General features: G+C 44.5%; 1 protein-coding gene across 1 annotated transcript in view; it reads right to left on the bottom strand.

Annotated features, from left to right (window-relative positions):
* Positions 1–228: 228 nt before the first annotated feature.
* PRDM6 (PR/SET domain 6) overlaps positions 229–21,649 on the bottom strand; it is a 99,396-nt gene continuing 77,975 nt past the window's right edge. Inside the window, exons 5-7 of the mRNA XM_036280727.1 lie at positions 16,281–16,623; positions 8,179–8,355; positions 229–1,118 (exon numbers count right to left, since the gene is read on the bottom strand). Coding sequence (XP_036136620.1) covers positions 1,004–1,118; positions 8,179–8,355; positions 16,281–16,623 — 635 coding nt within the window. The 3' untranslated portion in view covers positions 229–1,003. The remainder of the gene's footprint in view (positions 1,119–8,178; positions 8,356–16,280; positions 16,624–21,649) is intronic.

Genomic DNA, 21,649 nt, shown 5'->3' with positions numbered 1-21,649 from the left:
GAGAAGGGAGGAGAGACAGAGAAACATCGAAGGGAGAGAACATCGACTGGCTGCCTCCTGCATGTCCCCCACTGGGGATTGGGCCCACAACCTGGGCATGTGTCCTGACTGGGAATCGAACCAGCGACCTCTTGGTGCATGGGTCGATGCTCAACCACTGAGCCACACCAGCCAGGCCATACCGAAGAACTTTTATTTTTGTTTTTTTTTTGTGTGTTTTTTTTTTTAAGCTAAAATGTTACTGAAAACAAATTTTTCTCAACTAGCTGCTTCAGAACAATATACTGTATTATGAAGCTCCATACATTTTAAACGTTTTTGAAACAGGACACAATCAGTCCCCCATTTTTTCCCCCCTTGAATCTTGACATTTAAACCAGGTTCTTCCTCTTCCAGGTTCTTCTGCATCAAGACCAGACTGTTGGATGGAAGGAGCCACGTGAAAAGTGCATGAGGAGCGAGCGTGGCGAACACAGCAGTGGAATGCCCGTGGGTGACGGCGGCACCGGCCGAGGGAAGGCTCTCACGTCTGCGTCCACGGTCCCCGCCGGCCCAACCGAAACAGCAGGAAGAAGGGCTATACAGTGGGTCCCCTCGGGTCATGCTACTAAAAAAAGGTGCAACGAGAAACAAGTCCCTGTGCATTCTCAGTCACAGCTGTGGGCAGAGGAACCCACCCGGTTCCTCCCTTTGGTATTAAATAACAGTTTAAAAAAGCTTTTTAGAAACAAAGCAAATACAGGGTGGGACTGGAAATGTTGGCCATCCCAGATTAGTTGTCCACTGAAAGAAGTCTCATCCCTAGTCATAAATAAATAATCTCTTTCCTGGTCTGACTTCCACGCCAGGATCAATATCTCTTAACATCTTACTTATTTTATTACTGCTTTTGGTTTTCTGGGACTGATTGAAAGTTGCGCAGAGGAAATCTTTGGTTTTGCTTAAGTGTCCGTGACATTTAATCATGACTTTCCTTGCAGTTTAATTCCAACCAGTCAATCAGTTAATCCACTTCGATTGATTCTGGGCTCTCGGTTATCGGCTTGCACTCATTGGGCATCCGCTGGTGTCGGCTCAGCTGGGTGGCCTGCGTGAAGCTCCTCTCACACCTCTCGCACCTGGTGGAGGCAAGAGAGAAAATTGAGACCAGGGAGCGGGCCTGCAGGGTGATGGGCTTCCTCTCATCCTGCCTAATCAGAACAGACACTCCAAAGTGGCTTCAGATTTTCCCGGCTCAAGAGGTTTAATTGGTGGCTCCTTCCAAGGCCTGGATGCCTGCGATGGGACAAAGCCCGTCTGATGCAGAACAGAGGGATCTGTCAATAGGCAGGGGAAGGTGATTTCTCCGGAGAGCCCTGTCCTGCTGTAGCTCTGATCACTGTCAGTTCAAATAGATAAAGAACAAAAAGAGATTTTTAGGAGTGAGCCATCAAAGCAGCAGCTTGTCTGCAGTTTTCTGCTCCGTAACCCGAAAGAGAAATTGATGACAAATAGAATTTCACCTGCTGCTAATTTAAAATCGGGAATTCTACTCCCCTCAAAACAGCAGTCAAGGGGCGATCGTCTGGGCATCTGGGGACCAGAGGAGGCAATGCATTGGTTTGCGGTGACTACGCAGGAAGGGCGTGGGGAGTTGCTTTCGTGCAAGTTTGTTCTAGTGTCACAGTTCAACCAAACTCGTGACTAAAACAATGTTTGTGGTTGGGTAGGGGGTCGAAAAACCTGAAATAAACCAGTGAGTGTGTGGTTGAAGTTCAGCTCTCCGGAAGTACAGTGGAAGAAAGTCCTTGCGGGCCGTAGTCAAGGGAGTGTGTCTGAGGAGGAAAAAACTGGTTTCACACTTCAAGAGTATCTCCTCGCCTTAACAACAACAAAAGATCATGCTCTAGAAACCCTGGGCCTGACACAGTCCCAGGCAACACACATGACTAAATCGATGGCTACTCAATCTAACACACACACGCACACAGACACTAATCTACTGGTGGCTTCTAGTTTTTCTCTGATAGTTGTTCATGGCTGATTGTCGATTGTGCACACACACACACACACACACACACAGATGAACTGTGGCAGCAAGCTGGGCACAGTGACTGCCCAGTCTCTGCCCTGCTCGTCTGGGCTGCCTGGAGCACGGGCTGAGCCCCCTTTGGGGCACAGTAGCCACCTCGGCCAACCCCTTAACATCCTCTCTTCAAACCTCGGAAGGAAAGATATTCAGGAGAGCTGCACACAACACTCTCTTTTAAATAACACAGCCTTTGGGAGTGTGGCAAAACCATCCTGAGAAAGTCCGTCGTGCCCTATCACGTGCCCGAGTCTTGTTATCTGGGGAGCAGTCCTCTCTTTCTCCTTTTTAGTAAATTATGCAAAGTCCTTGCCGCAGGAACAATCGCCGGTAAAAATAGCACACAGCCATCCACTCTGGAGGTTCTGGCCTGGATTTGAGTGTTGGGAGGCTGGTGCCTGACTGTCAGGCTTGGATTTTCCAGGGTTCCTGTGCCAGCGGTGTGTGCCGGGGTGAAGCAGTTGTGTTTCTTCGATTGTCTTTCGGGGAATATTTTTAGCAGCCTGTTCCACTGCTAAAAACTGCACTGTGATCTTGACAAATGTATAATGTCAGCTTTAATGTATCAGACCTATCAGCTCAATGAAAATAACTCAGAAGTATTGATCAGCTAATGATTTTTGGTGTATTCATTAACGTCCACGGGCAGCTCATCCCCTCTCCAGAGTTCCTGAAGTGCTGATGACATGTTAGTGAATTGCTGATTGTTTATTAGAAAACTGATTAGTTACTGGATTAGTGTGTCAAAATATACTACCTTTCACTGCTTGACAAACTTTCAAATTATTATATTCCTTTTTTTATTATTATTTTGCAGCTCTAGAATCAATTTCCATGAGAGCAGAACAGCTTGGACAATTATGAGAAATGACAATTTACCTGGGTCATACTTTTGCACTTCTAACCGTATGTATGAGAATATAAAGAATTCAAAAGTCAGAAGTTTCATGCTTCACAGAAGGCAAAAGTATATGTGTATATGTAATATTTAAACATCCAGATTGGGCAGAGACATTAAAAAAAGAGTTAGTTCCATTTTTCTCCAGTGTTTGCCCAAATGCCTCACAGATAACTTACTCATGGAACAATCTGTTGTAATAGTCAGGAAATGTACTAAGTCAGATCTAAGCATTGCATAAAATCATTACTGAAAATTCATCTTTAGTGCCATCTGCCCACAAGTATGAGTAAAAACACATGCAGAACCAGGCTACCAGAAATATCTATGTGGTCTGGGAATTAGAAGAATGCAATTTGTATCATTGAGGAAGTAAAGACAGCTAGATATAAAAATTCTTTTAAATGATGGAAGGACCTCAGTTTTATGTAAATCATCTTTAATTTTAGAAAAAGTTCCTTCACACGTTATTTTCATAGCTTAATAACACTCAGCAGAAGGACAGACTCAATGCAAATACCTAGGTTCTAACAAGTCAGATCTGGACATCAGCTAGGTTGGCATTTAACCCTGAACTACTGTCCCAGACAAATGACTGCGCATGGGTACCTCTAAGTCTGGACTTCTTGCAGGGGAGCAGAGTAAGAAGGAGAGAGAGACGCAGGTAGTGAGCTGGGAGCAAAGACATGCTCTTGAACACAGGGTCCTCTTCACGGTGGTGACGTCACAGCCTTGAAGGGAACATCGCAGGAACCGTGAGGTGGAAAGTAGTCCAGATATTTCAGCAAAGAGAAAGTCCCCAACTTTCTACCAGTGTGGGTGTCTTAATTAGATTTGATTTCCTTTTAGATTTGAGATCATTCTTTACTTACTGTGGTGGTTGACTGGATTATAGGTACAGGGAGTTTAACAATTACCATCTGAAATTGACAGAGATGCAAAATAATGTCAAGTTCTGTTACTTTCTGTGCCTCTTACAACCTGTCAAAAAAATACTTCATGAATTGACCCAAACTGCACAGGGCTTCAAACCTATGATGTGCTCAAGGCATTTTTATTGCTGTGCTTTTTAAATTTGCTTTGATTTTGCCTAGATCTTATTAAAGTGTTAGATATTCTCTAAAATGCCCTTTGATTTCTTTTTGTAATACGGAGCCAAAATGCAGTGATGAGTATTTCCCCTGCTTCTAACAGATGAAGAGAAGGGTCTCTCCGAGGGAAAGTGCTGGTCTTTCTGGGCACGGAAGCCAGGCATGCAGCAGTTCACATGGACCCTTCCAGGCAGCCTCCCCGAAGTCTTGAAAGATTGCATTTCGTAACAGAGCAGGAGAAAGAATTTCTCATTGCAAAGAATAAATTTAGACTGCCCACTTCCTCCTCTCTTTCCTTCCTCCCTTCCCTTTTTTCAATAAAGTGCTTGGCAACAGCTGTTCAATGAAGTGATGCTTGCTTTCGTTCCGTGTTCTCCACGACTTGGTCTCACGGCACAAACTGAAAGCCAGGACCTTTAATGTGCCTTTTCCCTATGTCTCCTTTACCTTAGAAATTCCACGTCTACAGCCAGGTCAGCGACTGACCGGCCCGTGACCTACCTCAAAGCCTGGGGGATGGAGACTTTCAGTGGGAATTCAGCCAACCAGACTGTGAGGCAAAGCTTGGAATGTGACTGATCTCTTAACGCCAAATCTTCTCCAGCCTTCTCTGGATGGCAGTAATCTCGATCTGCCTTTAAAAACCAGGTCTCAGCAGAGGATTCTAGAGGCTGGACAGATGTTGCAGGTTCCATTTGGCCCGGCCCCTGACAATTCTGTGATGGCCTCCTGGGCCCTGCATGGGTGGGACAATTTAGAGACTGAGCCACTTGGGACATCTATTTGGAAGCTGCCCAAGGCCCATAGTTTAGGGTTGTGCCTCTTTTACAAGATTCTTTTCCTTCTTTGCAACATTGTTTAAGCCAATACCCATTAGTTGAAGTAGTAAAATTAACTGCTGTGGTGAAACCCATTTTACTGACTCATCTGCAACAAAAGTTTTTTGAATGTTTGTTTTATAAGCTTGTAAAAGGACATCTTCATAATATTTACAAATGTCCATGGGATGGATATCCGTGAGCTGTGGTTGGATGGTTCCCAAAATTCCCTTGGGATCGTTCAATCCTGACGATCTGTTCGTATACACTGCAGGATTTGGCTTTCCACTTCCTAGAAGACGTTAAAGTCTTGCACTTATAAAATAAGCGCACACTCAGTTCTCCCCCAGGAATATGTATTTGATCAGTTAAACAGAAATCCCTACTGCACGTGGCTAATAATCCTAATAAGAGCGGGAGCAGAAGGAAGTCACCCATGCACACAGAATCTAATCCAACCCACCTGGTCATTTGCTCTTTCCCTCCCCGAATGAAATTAGGTCATGGTCACAAAAGCATGCTTTTAGAAAGGAAGAAGATAAAACTGCTAAAGCCCTACGAAACAGTAATCTGATGAATTAAAAGTAAGTTAAAATGGCAACTCTATCGGAAACATGACAAAAACAGGATGTTAAAGAAAAAAAATTGAGTGGAGTCAACGAGGTTACACATAAGTAACACCTGAACATTAATAGAAATCTATTTCCCATTTTGACCCTGAAACCTCTTCAATTAATTACTAAAATCTATTTACACAGCAACAAGATAAAAATCAATCTAATTCCTGGCACGGTGTCTGCCTGGCTGCCCTCTCTGATATAAGGGGCCAAAAGGATTGTCAGCCCTTCACCTTCTTTTAGAAAACTCTTAGGACATATGTGCATAGCCCACGGACACAGACAACAGAGTGGTGAAGCCAGGGGAGGGGGGGGCAGGGTCTGGGTAGAAGTTGGCAAAGGGGGGGGGGGGGATGGAGGAACATTTGTAATAGTGTCAACAATGAAATAAATAAATAAAGAAGCATGCTGTCCTGCTCAAAGGCGCTCAGGGAGAGAGGCCATTGTCATCTTGCACATCCAGAGCAGGGGGGAGGCCAGAATCCGTGAAGCCCTAGGGGTCAGGCCTGAGGCCAAAGACAAAGCCCACTTACAGGACAGAAACACCTGAAACAGGGAACTTGAGGACTATGCTAAGCCATCTGATCCTTAGGGAGAATTAAAAGAAGTGGTCCTTTGGGCTATTTCAGACCCAGAGGTCACAGCTTGGGTGGCATGAGTACAGCTCAGTTTTAGAACCCATCCAGTCCCCTTAGCCAGATGTGCCTTTGCAGTGAGCAAGCAGCACCCACGTACAAAGATGGAAAGCAAAACTATCTTTATTATGCATATCATTGATTGAACTACGAAAAATGGTTAAGAATAATGACTAAAGGTAACTAATTCATGGGGAGGTGAGTGGAGATGACATCCTTTTATGAGCTCCTCCTTTTGCTGGCAGAACAGAAGTGGCAGGACCCGGACCAGCAGGACCCTGCTGTCCTGCCTTAGACTGAGCACCATGGCAACAACCACGCCTGGAGGGCCAGAGGGGAGCTCATGGGTAACGAGAGTCTGCAAGACTCTTTGGCTGACACTGAGCAAGGGGATTCATCTCCTTCTGCCTGATTCATTTCCTTTTCTTGCTTGATCTTGTCCTACAGGAGGTAAATAGGCTGCACATCTATGCCCTTTTTGTTTTCCTTCTTAACCAGAGGAAAACCAGAATGGTAAATGAGTAAAGAGAGATGTAAGAGGGTTGAACAGAAGCGAGTCCATTACACAGACAATAGAAATGGCTTTGAGACAATCGACCAGTCATACCACCATTTCACATTCTCAAACCTTCCACAAGCAGTCTGGGCTACCAGAAATGTCTCTTTCCCTTGTTTGGCTGGAAAACTCCAACTTATCCTTTAAAACACATCTTAGAAACACAATAAAACAAACAAAACAGAAACTCAGTCATAGATGCAGAGAACAAACTGGTGGTTGCCAGATGGACAGGTTGGGGGACTGGGTGAAAAAGGTAGAGGGATTAAGAAATGCACATTGGTAGTTACGTAATAGTCACAGGGATGCAAAGTACATCGTAGGGAATAGAGTCAATAATATTGTAATAACTAGTTATTATGCCAGGTGGGTACCTGAAATATGGGGGGAGGCACACATTGTAAAGTATATGACTGTCTAACCACTATGCTGTACACCTGAAACTAAAACAAAATAATGTTGAATGCAAACTGCAATTGACAAATAAAAGTTAGAAAAAGAACCACAGACATCATCTCCCCCGACAGCACTGATCACTCCACTTCTGTGCTACCCTGAGGCACTGTACACACGTCTTACTGTATTTCACCCTATGTGGTAATACCTGTTTAACAACTGGGCTCCCCCATAAACTATGAGGTCTTCAAAGACTGGGGAGGCCAGTCTCAAGTCACCTTTGTAGCTCTTGTGCCTTGAAGGGTATCTAGTAAAAAGCAGGCCGTCTGTAAAGATCTGATGAATGAATGAACACACACATGAATGAATGAGTGAGGGGGGGGGCGTGAACAGGCCATCTTGGTGATTCAGATGTCCACTGCTCTCATGATTGTGCTAGATCCAGAAACACACTCTCTCGCTCAGCCAAAGCCCTTGGAATTCAGGTCTACTGCTTTCTACATTCCCCGAATCTTCAAGAACCGGACATGCTCTGTGTTTGGTTTGGTTTTTCTTTTTTCACCAATGTGGTAATTCTGAGATCCAAAAGGCACACTAAAAACTGCAAGTTGCCTGCTATACCAGAGTCAAACCTCTTTAACACAGAGGAAAAATGAAGGAAATAGTTCAACAGAATCCCACAGGGCTCAGGGTCCTCAAGAGACGCCCTACTTCGTGGTCACCTGCTGATGGTCATGGGGCTTGCTGAGGGCCACAAGAGGGTGCCCTGCAATGGAGCTCCTAGCTCCAATTCTAGAAGCATAGATCCTCAGGAACCAGAAAGAATCGTAACACGACTCTCTCCTACTTCCTTCTTTTACTGATGAGAAAACAGACCGAGAAAGACTGTCTTGTGTCCACGGAGATTAATGTATAGGTTTCCTGACTCCATTTTCCCAATGTCAGCCACTCTACAAGTAGGTCCTTTTGCAGCCCGGGCACTGGCCTTCCAAAGAGCCCTCCCCAGCAGCGGGCCGAGTGCGCAGCGCCCATCCGCCTCGTCGGCCGGCTCTCAGGAAAGGCTGGGAGAAAGATGGGTGACAGGTTAGCCACTACTTACTTGAAGGGCTTTTCTCCAGTGTGGGTGCGGATGTGGTTGTTGAGGGTGGTGGCCCCAGCAAAGGCACGACCACAGTAGCCACACTTGAAAGGCCGGTCACTGGAGTGAGTGACCACGTGGTTCCTCAGTTCTGAAGGCTGGGAAAAGGACTGGGAGCAGTGACCACACTGGTAAGGTCTGAAACAAACAGAGAGGCTGCCTGGTCATTATTTTCCATGTTGGTCAATGGAAGTCAGAAACACGAAGCAAACAAAGACCACAACTTTTGGATGACATTTTCCGTTTTGCATAGAACTTTGGCCACTGGGTTCCCATGACTTGTTGCCACAGGAACAAAATTCACAGAACTGCTGAGACATTAATTCCCATAGGATTAAGTTTTTCTAGGATTAACTTTACCATTTCAAGAACCCCTACTTTCTTGTTTGTGTCCCCTCCCCCAGAGAAATAATAATGTGTTTGGGGGAGCATGGAGCGTACACACTCGATTACCCAGAACATTACATGAGAAAATACGTAACTGTCTCTCATAATTCCATGGCACTTTTAACTTTGCAAAGGGGTTTACAATCACTTATCTCATTTAATCTTTATGATAATCTTCTGGGACGGGGAAACAGGTCCTCATTAACCTCAGAAAACTGAGGATAAACCATCTTCACAGGAAATAAGCTCTTGATGCCAAGGTCTCCGGGGGGCATTTGGACCTTATTCTGAGTACCAGGTAAGCATGCAGGCAGGTCAGCGAGCTTCTCGCGTGTCTTAATAAATATTCAGGCTCACCTTGGAGTTGTCTGATATCGCAGACGAACACAGGTATGCGTCCAGATCTGTTTCTTTGTGAGATAAATCCTGACTTCTACTTACTCTCCCCCGACCCCTGAATAATATTTATCCGTCGGGCCTTTTCTGGAACTTCAGCTCCCCAGTTTACCTGGTAGAAGCAGTGATTTATAGCAGCGCAGAAATGACAGATGTCACTGTGCCGGCTGAAGGTGACAGGGACGCACTAACGGATGGATGGAAGTTGTGGCAATGCCTGATAATTAGCAAGATACTCAGAGAACGTTCTTTCCCGCTCATGAGAACAAAATCAATTTTTGGTTTTCACAAGACGGGTTAAAATTCCCTCTTCTCGACAGAAGTCCTTCTGCTTGCTTAAGCGGTTTCTGCCGAGTGACAGAGAGCCTGGGGAGTTCCCCCCATCTGAAGCCATGTCATGTCATTCTTCGACGGGGCTCTGGTGTGTTTATCAAAATTGTTGTTAGGGAAATTATGACTCTGTCACGAGGGATATTAACGGCACTCACCAAGCCCTGGTTTGTGGCCCCGGCGTTTCTGGCTGCATGTAGAAAGCCAAGGGCGAAAGTGGACTTAATTGCTCTATTTACCTTTAACAGACGGAAGCTCCGAAGACCAGAAACCAAAATGTGGGGCTTGAGACAAGGGTGACCGAGCATGTACAACAATTCAATTAGGTGCGGAATAAAGTGTACCCTCTCATTTGTCAAGCGAAGTGCTTAATTGTGGCCACTTGCCTCACTGAACACAAACACTATTATTTTACCAGACTTCAGCATGCTGAGCACTGATTGTAGAATTTTTTAGCTTGATTAATAGTCCAGGATTGATCAATAACTCAATACTATACAATTTTAATTACTTACACTTAGAAATCTATTTAACTGCTCTCAAACAGGTTTCAAAGAAATATGTAAGAGTCCTTGATAAGGAGTTTATCAATCTTGACAAATTGCACATGCCTTTTATTATAATTATAAAATAATGCTTTGAAAGCCATTAAGATTTTATGTAGATGAAAATGTCCTCCTGCTAAATCGGTTCTTTGTTGTAACCATTAACTTTAAAGAGTTTCTCAAGAAATCACTCTCTCAGGGGTGGATTTTTAAAAATGTTATTGAAGATTATAAACAAAATAATACATTAATATATGCAATATCCACTGACAATTGATTTTTCTAATAGTGAAGGGACCATTAACATTTATTAGCCTCTGGTTATCTATTTTTAATAGCTATCACAATAAACAATAAGCCACTAGATAAAAACCAATTAATCTTTTCTTTTCTTTTTCTAACTCTGCTGTCAAAAGTTGGGGTGATTTATTTCCTACAGTCAGAAGTCAATCCATCCTTTTTATGTTAACGGTCACAAAGATTTACACACAGAAGAGCAGAAATGACCACAGGGAGGCTTGTGCTGAATTCTTATACAAGGTAATACCAACGAAAGGCAAACAGGATTCCAACACGTCACCTCACCCAGCACCGACCTGAGCGGGGTCTGCGAGGTATCCAGTGACCTATAACATAGCTTTCTACAACGTTGCAGAATTCAGCCTGACTGAATGGAAAGATCTAGAACAGGGAAAATAGAAGGGGTAAGTCCTACACTTCAGCCTCTGACCCCAATCAGCTGTGGGACTTGGACAAGTCACTCAACTTTCCCGCCTGTAGTTTTTCACCGCTCACCTCTCCGGTAGAGGGGGGACCGAACCGGACGCTCTCCTGCCTCCTGTCATGGTCTGTTCCTGCTTTCAGACGTGTGCCACCGAGATCTGTCCGAGACACAGCCTCGCACAAGATGGCATCAACACTACGATCTCCACCCGCCATCCTGTGGACCAGCCAGTTCCCTGAATACAGAGCCGTGTGTGTACCATTTAAACTTATTTGGTAAACAGCTGGGGACCAGAGCAACAAGAAAACCTAGTACCAAAATGTAGGACCAAATCTTACTGTAGTTGATCTCAAAAAACAAAGTGATAGCCCTTTCTTCTTAGGTACCTTAAGGGATAAGATTTGAGACCATAATGTCACGTTCACCTTTGCAGAAGCTGCCTTTATGTAGAATTTAAAACTAAAATGGGTACCCTACTTGCCAGCATAAAAACAGATTGTCCCTCTCAGCCTAGAAATTTATGGGAATTAGCCCTAAGAAAGCACAGAGGTACACAGCAAATTGACAAAATTCTTTTTTTTCCCTGGATTGTCAATATTTCATATAAAAACTAATGAAAGGAAATGATCGAAAAAGTCATTTTAACACTGATTACGTCCTAGGGTTTCATCTAAGGACATAGGAATAACATAAGACAGAATAAAATCCTCAAGCCCAAGAGCAGGGCCTAGAAAACATCGTCACTACTGTGGAATCTCAAACATCACCACTGTTTTTGGGACAACTGTCCACCTGACTTCAGACCCTGAATGTATGTTTCAATGAGCATACCCTGACGCCTCACCTCTCCATTTACCGTGGAGGGTGGGGGTTGAGGGTGTTGGGGACCCAGGATTAATTGCCATTACTCAGCTTCTTAGTCTGATTCCCACGAACTTTTCAAAGGTCTAGCCAAAAGGTAAGACTTGATGTATTAAACTTTTGGATACAGTCAAGCTCACCTCCAAAGTTCTGTCTCCTGTTGGCGAATCCTACCAGAAGGAGCGAGAGGACGTGACATCATCAAGTACTTGTTCAGTTTAACTCCTTCCAGACCCTCGTGTCCTTGAACAACTAAGTGGGACTCTCCTTTCTAATGCACTTTGATCCTCCCGAGCCACCATACGCAGACAGCACTTTATTATTCTCAAAACAATCCCAATGAGCATCCCGCCCAGAGGGAAGACATCTCACAACCAGAAGAAGCTTACGGCCGTCTGACTATGGAGTGTGGCAAATGCTACCAGCAGTGCTGTCCAGTGACGGAAATGTTCTGTATCTACGCTGTCCAGGGGGGAGCCACTTGCCACCTGCACTGTGTCTGCGGTAACTGAGAAACCAAAGTCCTACTTTACTTAATTTTGATTCATTTTAATTTAAACAGCCTCATGTGGCTAGTTTCCACGGAAATATCAAGCGTCGTGAAAAACTAGAAGGTGCTTCACAGTCAAGAATGAAATAACTAAACAGCGGACAAAGCCCAGGTCCATTTAGTTGTCATGTATCAATGCCGGTGAGTTTCAGCAGAAAGCAAGCCGAGGGACATCCCCTGGCAGTCTCTGTCACTGGCAGCCCCTCCAGGAAAATGTGTAATTCATCTACTCCGAGTCTGTAATTGGTTTGGTGTACACATAGGAAAACCATGAAATGTGTAACAAAGTGAAGTGTGGTTTGGTTTAAAAGATTATTAATCCTTCCGTGTGATTTTTCTTTCAGGGTGTGGAAGCCTGCAGGACAAAAGTTGTTCCGTGGGGGCCGCATTCTCGCCTGGCCCCATGTTAGCCCAAGTGCAGGCTCCCAGGACTTCAAAGGGAGCGCCGACCGCAGCTCTGTGGAAGGAGGAAGAGACTTCAGGAAAGCCACAGTGCAGAGCCAAGGACCTGGGAAACATGGAATGCCAGCAAGAAGATAACCTTCACACTTGGGGGGAGGGGGCTCAGCGCAGACACATTCCAAAGAAACGATTATGGTGACGGATTAGCTCCAGGCTCCTCCCACCAACGGCACCTTCTGCGGTCACCTTCCCCTCTGGAACCAACACGGATCCAAACACGGATCCTCGAAACACAAATGTGAGCGGCTGACGGTTCACCCAGGAGGCTAAGGGTAAACTTTCCCCAGGACGCAACAACCAGAAAAGAGCAAAGGAAAAGGATGCAAAACGAAGATAAGCATGAGGAAGACACTTTCTGCAGAAAATAAAAGAGAACATTGTCATCAGAAAGTAATCACTACGACTGAAGGCTCTGCTTACTCCTTTCTGGAGCCCCACCCCTCACCCCCCACGGGACTGTTGAGTTTCTGCAGCAGAAAAACAGAAGAGAAAAAGGATTTCCAACTCTTGGTTTAAGCAAAAGTGGGTCACGCTGCCCGGGCCTAAGTCATAAGCTTATGCAAAACCCCGAATGTTTATGGAGTCCCTGAATCAAACCCTGGTTGGTCTAGATTCCAACAGCGTCTTCCCCTTGAATTCGCTTAGGAGGAGGAAAAAAGAGTCAGTTGACTGGGAAAAGAGAAGAAGAGATTTAGGGGTTTGTTTGTTTAATATTAACAGAACAAAATCAAGAAATAACAATTCTGTGGCTTTTTGGACCCTCATGAGTGTGAATCCTTTTTCTGTGTTCAATGAAAATAACGCAGTTAAAAAAAAAGAAAAAAGAAAAAAAAAAGGTGATTTGGCAACCCTGGGTTTCCTCCGGCCGCTTTTCCTTCTATCAGGCATAGATTTGTTGATGGTCTCTCACATGAAAAAGCTCACAAATATAGACACATGAAGGCTCTTTGATGAAGGCTGAAAGGTCTTAGGTTTCATGGCTAAATATTCGGTCTGTTGAGTGAAAAATCTTTGGACCTAAGATTCAAGGGCCTGTTTCAAATTTGGATCTGTTTGAAACTCTAACCTGTTTACCTTCGGACTTTGTCTTCTGCATCTCCCTTTCTTGCCTCTGGTTCTAGCAAGATTTTCCTATCCAAAAAGAAAAAAAAAAAGCGTTGAGTGTTTCAAAGCAATGGAAAGTGGTTTCTGACTGGCGAGTTCTAAGCCTGAAGAGGTCCAAACCGCCAAAGGCGAAAGCCCCTTGAATACGGTCACTCCCCAAAGAAAACACAGGCATTCACACGTGTCATTCTCCACATGAATAAAAGGAGAAAGGCTCCCAATTCTGCAACCATCACGACAAGTCTGATGTTCCATTTTAGTTTCATGTACGTCTCTGATTTAGCACCCCTGTGGTTTGACGATTATAGCGAGCACCTTTGGCTTCCAAACTTCCTGGAGCTGGAAAAAACTATTCCAGTCCTACATGCTAAAAGCAAACGATGTCTCTAGAAACAAACGAGTGGGCTCAAGTGACCGGGCACCTCCTATGTTCCCTTTATCTCCGAAAATCAACTCAGATGTAATGGAGAAAATCAAGCATCTCCTCATCATTACTTTGCCTGTAAAGGGGCTAATATTTTGAAGTCTTAATTTTAACTTATTTATGAGTAATGGGGACCATCTCTCATGTCATCAGCAAAGCACAGGAAAGGGAGAAGCTGGAGCCCCTGCGAGAGTAACTGGATCCCTCTCTGCACACCTACATGGATGTCCAGCACCCATTACGTCACCTCGTCTGGAGAGGGAAGGCCTGGCCACACTGCAGCTGGGCATCTGAGTCGGACACGCCCATTGGCGTGAGCACAGGACAGGAGTCGCGGGCCACTCGGATTTTTTCCGAGAACTCTAAACTAGCTTGGAATGAGCACTGACCTAACAGTCTCCCGCGGAAGTGTATTTTGTACACGTAAGTTTCCCAATTTGTCAGGTATTCCTCTGACAGTTTACACAGATGTGTACAAGCTATGACACTATGATCTGACAGGCAGACTCATAGGTTTTAAACCATAATACACACGGGTTTCTAAGTGTGACTGGGGCCAGTCCAAACAGTCTGCTTTGGTATCTTCCTATTCACCGTGACATATTTTCATTGCTTTCTGTGACATTCAGTGTGGAATTACATCATACTCAAAGCTAAGCTTTGAAATCCAGAAACTTTCAACTATCATTTCATTTTTACCTTCATGTTCAGTTATTACAACAACGAATCTATGCTAATTACATATCTATCCACCTGAACGCACTCAATTTAAAAAGCAAGTCTATATAGAATAACAAGATTTAACGCATCTTGTTACTACCAAACTACTAAAATGCTTTGCAAACTTTGCATAGATATGTCTTGAGGCTATATGTATACTTGCAAGGAAGATAAACTTAAAAAAAAAAAAATCCTGAGTGAAGGAAACATTTTCAAAACTTTGCCACCTCGAAAGTCAATAGTGCTAATTGTCACCAGCATGGGGGTTGTGGCTCTCCTGTTGAAAGTAAAAGATTGTAAAGACGCAGCTGCCTTAACAGCCCTAAAGCAAATGTTTCAACATTAATTAGTTACAGCAATGACTGATGCCAAGCAAGTGGTTTCTAGAATGGCACAAATTAAAACATGTGCACGTGTGTGTACATGGGCCCTAAAATGGGTTATTACTAGTTTGGAAAAGATCCACCCCTTGTCCACCACGTCCCCATCCTCTCTGCTGGGTCTCCCAGCACATCATATCCTGTTGACCTGGGAGGGAAGAGCTGGGTGTACATTATAAGGCAAAGAGAGCCAAATGGCTTAAGGTTAATCACTTACCAAATTAAGAAAATAATTCAGGAGCCCTGCTTCCTAGTAGTCTCTTTTCCTACTTCTAAATATTATTTCCTGCTTTTACACTGAAAGTGATTTTCAGTGTTGTTCTTAGACATTTGGGGGTTAATCAGATTTTCACAGGCCGCCAAGAAGAGATAAAACACAATCCTTTCTTTTTGAATTAATTTGATTTTTGTCTTTTGCGCTCCCAGCCATCAAGACTGTCGAATAAACCAGTTTTGATTCATAAATAATAGTTCCATTATATCTACTATGCCACTCGTCAGAGTACCTGAAATTTTAATTCACTTGTTCAGCTAAATTTCATCCTCAGTTCATGGCCATAAAATTCTTTATTGACAAACTTTCAAACCAACTTTGACTCTGAGGTATCTAGTCCACATTTTTCTTCGGTGTGGATATTAGTTTATTGAATAAGTGGCATCTGTTTTCCTCCACATCACTAGCAGAGTAGGTATTTCCTTTTGACAGCTTTGCAGGATTTATGGGTTTGCATGCTCCGAAGAAAAATAGTACTAAGCAAAAAATTCCAATTCATTACCTCTTAGTACTTAATTAAGTTCATACCCATGGCACACTGGAGGTGAACCCTGAAACGACTGTGACAGCAGCAGAACGGCCAGCTCTATTATCTTTGGAAGACAGAGAGGATTCTAATTATCCTGACCTCATTTTTCCATCTATGATATTCAGAGCGGTTCCTCCTATTCTGCTCCCCTTCAGACTTGCCCAGGACTGTCTGGAAAGCCAGGGCGGATTTCTCTCGATAGCCACTGCTCACACAGCCCTGCTAAAGAACAAAGGCAAGCGGTGGCCTACCGTGATGCTGACCTTCCGAGCACAGGCTTTTCCCCCAGGGGAGGCTGGAGGAGGTGGCTGGACCCTGTCGGGAAGGCAAGGTCTTCCCTAAGCAAACACACCGCGAGCAGGGAGAGTCAGGGTTACCTGTCCGGGTTTTGCGTGCACACGTGCATCTGTAAGAGGATCCTCTGCGTGAAAGTCTTAAAGCACTGCCCGCATTTCCAGAGATGCCAGTCACTGAACTCCGAGTGCAGCTGGCTTGTGGACGTCGGGCTCGCAAGGACTCGCTGGTTTTTCACGTTGATTTGGTTAAACCCCGATTCGATGGGCCCCGACTTGTCCAGGAGGGAGAAGTTCCTGCTGCACGGAGTCTGGGGGAAGACGACGGAGCGCTGCTGGGTGGCTGGGGAGAGTTTGCTGCTCTTGCTGAAGGGCTGCAGGGCATCTTGTCTGCACATGGCTTCCATTACCGTCGAGGGGACATTTACTGGGAGAACGACATAGTTTCAGAAGATGAGTTTTATGAGCCCTTAAAATAAGCCCCATAGCATGCACTTTTAAAAAATTCTTATAAATCAACATTTTAAAACGTTGTTTTTCCGGACTCAGAACTAACATGATAGCAGACGATTTGATTGGAGGGGGAGAAGCACAGTTTATCACAAATGAATAACTCGATGCTTATTTATTATGCCACTACGACATGCTCAGGATTGTCCGTACACGGTCTTCGCCCTCGTGGAGTGCACTATGACGTTAGACGGAAGGGCTCCATGCTAAGGCTCCATACCGCAGCCTCGGGAGCTCAGATGGGAGGCACAGCAAGGCAGAGGAAGAGAACAGCCAGGGCTGCCCAGGGAGGGTGGCCTTGGGCAGTGCAGGGCAGGTGGCTTCCGGCCTTCCACCAGACTGCCAGCAAAGGACAGAGGTATTCAAGGAAAACTCACTGAAGAGATGAAGGGAACATATGAAATGAAAGACACCTGGAGACGGAAGTCTGGCACGCTGGTGAGATGGAAAGAGAGACAGACTGACCAAGCAGGGCCATGGGTTCTCGACACTGTGGGAATAAGACAGGGGGCAGGGAGGGCAAGACCTCAAAAAACCTTTCAAGTCCAAAGAAATAAACAAAAGACTTCAGGCCTAGGAAATAGATGCAAACTGTTTCTGAGAAGAAATAGCAAGGAAAAAAAATCAGTGTTCAAGGAGGGCTTCAGTGAGGCATGGTTTATAGACACGGTGCTGGGGATCAAGTCAGAAGGGAAGGCAATGGAGCATGGTGCCTGCAACTTGGGCTTTGGAATCAGAAAGACCTAGGTTCAAATCCTGACTCTACCTTTTATTAGAGTGGTGATCTCGGGCAAGTTATTTCATCTCTCTGTGTCTTAGTTTCCCTGTCTGTCAAATGAAGATAGCGGCAGTCATGATCCTAAAAGTAATAGCAGCATGATTCACTGGTTGCAGTGGCCTAGATTTTAACTCCGCTATTTACCAGCCTATGACTGTGGGCAAGTATGGAACACTGAAATCCACATTTAGTTCTTGGTAAAATGTAGAATGGTCACCCAAAAGGTTGAGTGAGATAATGCATAGATGACAGCATTTAGTCAACGGCACGGTTCCCACTCAATAGATGTTGAGTGCAACAGCCCTGGTCTGCTCCTCTGCAAACCCCCTTTCAGGAGGTTTCAATGAGATAACAGAGGGACTCATCACAGGGCCCACCATCAACAACGGACAATTCTTATTATTACAGGAGAAGAGACTAGAATGAAGGAAGACAGTCCAAATCCGGGGTGGCAATAGAGTGAGAAAACAAACATTTTTAAGGAAGAAAACCTAAATTTGTTTTTCTTTCCTTTAAGTTGTTATTGTGTTAATAATACATATCATGTGTTTGCTGGTCAACCCACAGGTTCAGACGTGATTAGAACCTAATAAGCTTAAAAACTATTCTTTTTTTTAAGTACCTACTATGTCAATAAACATATTTATTGGTTAGTTCAAAAAGATTAAAGACTACAGAGTGTTCAAGAGAAGAAAATTAGAGACCAAAAAATTTTAAAAGGTTGATTGGCACAAAGATTGGTGATGGGAAGTAAACCACAGCCGTTGGCCAAAGTTCAGGGCCAAGTGGAAAGAAACACATGAACTAGGAGCTCTCATCCTTTGCAGCCACAGACCACTGCTGAGGTTCCCACAGGGCAGGGGGAGTCGAGTGTTAAGAGAGAATGGCAGGGACCATGCCTGCAAGGGGCTCCGTGCTGGCGGGACAGGTAGACACCGTGCACAGGGACACAGGGGCCGAGGTGCTGCCACTAAGCACCCTCCAACTCAGGGCACTCGGTGCAGTTACATGTAACTAGACAAGTCCAGCTACAGGAGCAGGGCTCTGTTGGCATGATCCCTCCTATCCTGAGAGGGAACAAGAAAGCAAGAGACTTGCAGGCCTGAGAGAGCCTAGAGTTTTCTTCCTTGACAGTCTCGACCCTGACTGCACCTGAGACTCACGGGGGAGAATTTAAAAAAAAATTAAATCAGATTCACTTGGTAGATGCTGGGCATCTGCATTTCTTTAAAGTTCCCTGAGTGCTTCTATTGTATAACTGGGGCTAAGAATCAGCGATCCAATCCTCCTCTCTCTTATTACAAGTAAAAACAGCTCAAGTCCAAGAAGGTCCAATAACTTGCCCAGGGGCACGGCTGAGCTAGAAGCTTTAACTTTTTTGCTTCCAGATAATTCTTTGCTGATCACATTCCTATTCTGACTCTGCTCACTGGCTGTGTTTCAAAAATAAAAAGGACATTTTATAGCCAGTTCATCTCACATGAACATATATATCTCACATGAACATATATGTCATATACACATATAAATACACACATACTTACACACATACATACATATAGGTTTATGTATATATGTATTGTTATATATAAACATTTATATATAATTTCCACTTCAGGGGCAAAAGTATATAATCAATATGAAATTTGTCCATACATTTTAGACTTTCAAAAACTCTTTGATTGCACACAGATTGTTTTTTTTAAAATAGGTGTTAAAAGATAAGAAGGAATGTTTTATTTTGGCAATTTTTAAATAAAAAATAAAAACAGCCATGTTGTCAGAGATCAGGGTGGAACTCATCCTGTTTAGCCCATTCGTAACTAATCCGGAAGAGAGAGCACAGGGACACCCACAGGTTTTCAGGCAACACTGAGCTCGTGCAGGTTGGGACATGCCCGGCTAACAGGAAGGAAGGTACGGCGGGGAGACTGTGGGGTGAGCACGTCATCGACATGCATGAAAGCAGGAAACCGGCCAGAGCTTCACCGTTGAGGAGACGGAGATGACGCCTTTGGGGCGAGATAATACAGATAACAAATATTAAACTAAAGAATTTGTGGGCCAACGAATTTTTGTTAAGTTTAATGATCAATGTCAAAATGGTAATAAAGAAAAACTGAGACCAGTTTTTATAATAACCTTGGATATATGAGTTCTGAGTTAATGATAGTAATAGTGGTATTTAGGCAATAAGAGTGTGAATGGTTGGAATGGAATTATTTTCTGTCTTATTATTTCTTCTCTGGGATACCCTGACACAAATGTAATCTGTTTCTGAGATACAGGTAGCATCACCTGCACCCTGTGTTCTTCTGGCATGATCCTTGATCGCACTTGAGAACAGATGCAATCCTACTGAATAAAATGAGCATGCAATTTGGAGAGAAGCGACAGTAAGGACAGGAAGAAGGGATTGCATTTGATCTCTACACTACCCTGCGGTGCCCCTGCCACACCCTTCCTGGGACCTAGAAATCTACAAACTATAATTTTTTAAAATGCAACCGAAAGGACACAGGTGAATATTCTTTCTAAATACCAGCCTGGCTATCTACGACAATCAAAAGCATAAACAAGGCACAGGGAATTATCAGGAAGAGAACAGTACATGAATTCAGAAAACACTATCTCACCCCAAGTCAAGACCGAACAGACCACTGCAAAGGGCCCAGAGATGACGAACTGAAAGGATTGGGAGGATGGAGTGGTTTCTCCCTGAAGACATACCGAGCTGCTAAAATCTGTCTACAAATCAAAGATTAATGGGATGACGAAAAACTCTTAAAGCCCCAAAGGATATAGACGAACATAAACTCATCAAACCCTGGAAAATTAAAGCATTGAGAGGCAAATTCAGGATCTATAAAACGAAGTCCTGCCTCCCTCCCGTGTCCATGCCTTCAGTGTACAAGCAGTTACTGAGCATCCATTCCACGCCTGACACTGCGAGCTGCTGAGGACACAGGGGAGCGAGAGCCACGGCCCCTGGCCTCATGCCACCTCCACTCGAGCGAGAGAGACGAGAGTCCACAAATGATTTCACAAATCAACATTTACTCAGTTTCATCCAATCTAAAGTTCCATTAGTGCAAGTCGTAGCACTGACTGTAAGTCACCATTCATTGTGAGACATCTTCCAGCTTCAGAAAGAGAAAAAGGTGAAAAGTATACAAGTTTTAGAATTGACAAGGTAACAGCTGACGCACGTGTGATGAGCTAGGAGAGGAGAAAGGGTGCCTGCAAAACACGTGTCCAGGATGGCTGAGCGTGGGCGGGGGACGGCTTCCCTGAGGCAGTGACCTTGAACGTGAGTCCTGCAGGGTACGCAGACCAGACGGGTGTGAAAGGAGGACACGTGCGAGGAGATGCAACACCGGCAGCTTCACCATGGAGTCTGTGCGTCATGCAGAGGTGAGAAGGTGCTCAGGGCACTGAAGGCACTGAAAGGTAACGTGGCCGGAGGAAGACGGGACAGGGGCTGCAGCCGAGCTGGGGAGGAAAGCGGCACAACTGCCCATGCCTGGGCGGGGGACAGAGATAAGGGACGGAGGCCAGTCGACGCAACAGAGAACGCTGGGGTCTGCACACTGAATGGGGCACGGCCTGTCTAACGCTGCTTGATTCTAAGTTTGTCAAACGCTACGTGAGCCATGCAAAATATTTCTAAAGATTATATGTGCCCAGAAGGCTATATTAGAACAAAAGTGGAGATTCATTAGGAAAGTAATGGTAAGCCAAGAAAAAAGGGGGGGGGGATTTAAAGGGAGGGTGTGAGGTGAGCAGATTTATGTTTTAAATGCACCATCATTCTATACTATCCAATGAAAAAGTGAGGTGCAGAAAAATGTATATAACGTGCTGCTATTTGTATGAAAAGGGCAGGGACAGAGTGAGAGCCAGAGCAAGTGGGAGACTATGCTTGATGCTCGAATGGGCACAGAAATATGTCTGGAGGGACCAGCGAAGAACCTGTCAACTGATCACCTCTTGGAAGGAGAATTATGCTTCCATAGTCCTTTCTGGACTTTGATCTATGTAACCAAACTACCTATTAACAGAACAAGTGAGTAAGCTGAAACAATAAAATACGCAAATCAATGAAACTTCACTTTGGCTGCGGTGATGCTAAACGATGGAAAGTGTGACACACGGGAGGCCACTA

This window comes from Molossus molossus, unplaced genomic scaffold (assembly GCF_014108415.1).
Source record: "Molossus molossus isolate mMolMol1 unplaced genomic scaffold, mMolMol1.p scaffold_m16_p_3, whole genome shotgun sequence".
NCBI lineage: Eukaryota > Metazoa > Chordata > Mammalia > Chiroptera > Molossidae > Molossus > Molossus molossus.
Note: the sequence above shows the minus strand (reverse complement) of the source record. Positions and strands in the feature narration are given on the sequence as shown.